The sequence below is a fragment of the Solanum verrucosum genome, unplaced genomic scaffold (genome assembly GCF_900185275.1).
Source record: "Solanum verrucosum unplaced genomic scaffold, falcon-dt-bn FXZP01000104.1, whole genome shotgun sequence".
In the NCBI taxonomy this organism is placed as follows: domain Eukaryota; kingdom Viridiplantae; phylum Streptophyta; class Magnoliopsida; order Solanales; family Solanaceae; genus Solanum; species Solanum verrucosum.
Window position 1 is genome coordinate 221,137 of NW_026019915.1, and position 2,826 is coordinate 223,962.

At 45.7% G+C, this 2,826-nt stretch overlaps 1 protein-coding gene across 1 annotated transcript; it reads right to left on the reverse strand.

Annotated features, from left to right (window-relative positions):
• Positions 1-473: 473 nt before the first annotated feature.
• Positions 474-1,904, reverse strand: LOC125822870 (uncharacterized). Its single transcript, XM_049502338.1, has one exon. It carries the CDS (start codon positions 1,902-1,904, stop codon positions 474-476), a length of 1,431 nt encoding a protein of 476 aa, XP_049358295.1.
• Between the last annotated feature and the right edge of the window lie 922 nt (positions 1,905-2,826).

A 2,826-nucleotide genomic window follows, 5' to 3' on the forward strand; every position in this document is an offset into this window, starting at 1 on the left:
TTTCGCTGCATTTGACAACTTGGTATCTTCGGGCTCTGCTCCCTCATTAACCCTTATAGCTTGCATGATTTCCAAAGTGTGAAAAGTGGCTCCATCTAACTCGTCGGTGACTGGGATGGAATTAACAAAATGAATGAGGTGACTGAGTTCTCCGTGGATAGTAACTTCTGTGTGACCCACTCAAACTTTACACATTGATGAAGAGTGGAAGGAACCGCTCTTGCCATGTGAACCCATTGTCTTCCCAACAACAGGTTGTAGTTGGATGATACATCCATCACTTGAAATAGAATGTGGAATTCAGCAGGCCCCACCTGCAATATGAGATGTATCTCTCCGATGACACTTCTTTGCGCTCCATCAAAGGCTCTAACTTTCACACGACTTTTCTTTATCTCTCCCATATTAACACCTAAATTTCTCAGAGTGGTGAAATGACAGATGTTGCATCCAGAGCCACCATCAATTAAAACTCAAGTCACAATCTTATCACAACATTTGACTGCGATGTGAAGCGCTTTGTTATGCCCAGCCCCTTCTGCGGGCAACTCATCATCATGGAAAGAAATCTTGTTAGCTTCCACTATTCTTCCAATCGTTGCAGCTAAGGTCTCACTTGTGGTCTCTTTTGGAATTATCACTCCGCTTAACACCTCCATCAAAGCATTCCTATGAGCTTCAGAACTCATAAGCAAAGACCAAATGGATATGTGGGCTGGCGTCTTCTTCAACTGTTCTTCAACCGAATAGTCTTTAGACTGCATCTTCTTCCAAAACTCTGCGGCTTCAACATCGGTAATATTCTTCTTTGGATTATATTCTTTTCCGAGAACTCTTTGATTTAGGTCCTCTGGGGCATAGCACCTCCCCGACCTAGTCATCCCTTGAGCCACAACAGTGTCGATCATCTTGCCCTTGTCACTTGCTCGATAGTCCCAAGGGACTGCTTTGGTGTCATACTCAGGCTTCTTAGCAATTAGAGTGGTCACTACAACTCTTGGGAGATATGTTTGGACAGCCAGAGGTTCCCTTAGTTGAACAGTGATAACATGTTGCGCCGAAGATGTCATGGCATCCGTTTCACCTAAGTTTGGATAGTCGGGGGTCCCATATTCGTCATCCAGAGTAACCATGTTGACTTCCCGATTCTCATGGTTTGGCAAGGGATTGTTGTTCACATTGGGAGGTGCCGGAGTGCATTTGATTACTCCTCTCCTAATCAAAGACTCAATCTGGTTCTTCAAACCATAACAATCTTCTGTGTCGTGTCCTTGGACTCCCGAGTGGTAAGTACATCTCTTGTTCCTATCAAAATTACGATGGATTGGACCAGGAAGTTTTCCTTCAACCGGTTGCAGCACTCCCACTGTCCTCAACCTCTCAAACAATTGGGCGTAGGGTTCGGCAATTGGTGTGTAAGCGCGAGCATTTCTAGCTTCAGGATTTGGACGTGGTCTCGGTGCATATGCTGGTCTATTTTGGTGAATTGGTGCTTGGACAGGGACATATGGTCTTGGAGGGTTTTGGTATGCTGGTGCTCGGGGCGGGTTATAGTGTGGTTGGGTATTATACACTGGGACGTATGAAGTATGCGCAGCGATTTGGGGATTATTAGGGTATCGGTGAGATTGTCCTCCTGGTTGGTAAGTGACAGCTGAAACATCCTCCCTTTTCTTTTTGATGCCGCCAATGGAACCTGATTGTATAGCCCTACTTGCAGCTTGCAATGCGACCATAGACTGAATCTTCCCAGATTTAACACCATCCTCTATAAAGTCTCTCGTTTTGACCAATTCTGCAAACTTCTGACCCATCATTGACATCATCTTGTCAAAGTAGATACCTTCTTGAGCTCGAATAAAGTACTTCGAGAGCTCACTCTCATCTAGTGGTGGTTGCACCATCGCGGCCTCAGTTCTCCAACGTCGTGCATATTCCTGGAAATTCTCAGATGGCTTCTTCTATATATTGGCTAATGAGAATCTGTCAGCAGTAATTTCAGTATTGAATCTAAAACGAGTCATGAAGTCCTTGGCCATTTCCTGCCAGTCACGCCATTTGCGAGGGTCTTGGCGTGTATACCAGGTTAATGTTTCTCCAGACAGACTCCGAATAAACAACTTCATCCTCAACTTCTCATTTCTCCCTACACCGACTAACTTGTCACAGTATGCCCTTAAATGTGCGTGAGGGTCACCTTTTCCATCGAACATGTCAAACTTCGGTGGTTTGTACCCTACTGGCATGTCAATGTCTGGATGGATGCACAAGTCATCATAATCTAGACTCTCTGTCCCTCTAGTGACTTGTAAGCTTTTCAAGGCTTTTCTCAGACCCTGAAGCTGGGCATTTATCGACGCGTCTTCTTTCGACCAAACATCTTTCTCCATTTCTTCATATTGATCGACCTCGTATGGGATGTTAACCACAGCTGGCATAGTGAAGGTAGGAGCCCCAGCGGCATATACAGGTGGAACATGTGGCTCGTAGGGAGCGGCAGCATGTGCCCCAAGTATCTGCTGCATTGTAGGTATGGTAGGGTCGCGGTTGGAAAGGTCGGGAACGGTCCTAATTGCGGTTGGAGAAGCTGGTGGTACTTGACCCTGAGTAGGAGCGCGTTGAGTTTGTTCTGGCTGATTTGGCAAGTCAGCTTTTGCGAAGTAGATAGGCGTCTTGAAAGTAGGGAAAGTGGTAGCCGATAGTTTGGCCAAGTCTCGCACTTGACGCAATTCTTCCCTCAAGATCTCGAGTTCTTGTTCCATGTGAGCCATTTTCTCTTCATTTTGGATGTCTATCATGTTTCGAGAACTTTCGGGGTTCTCAATA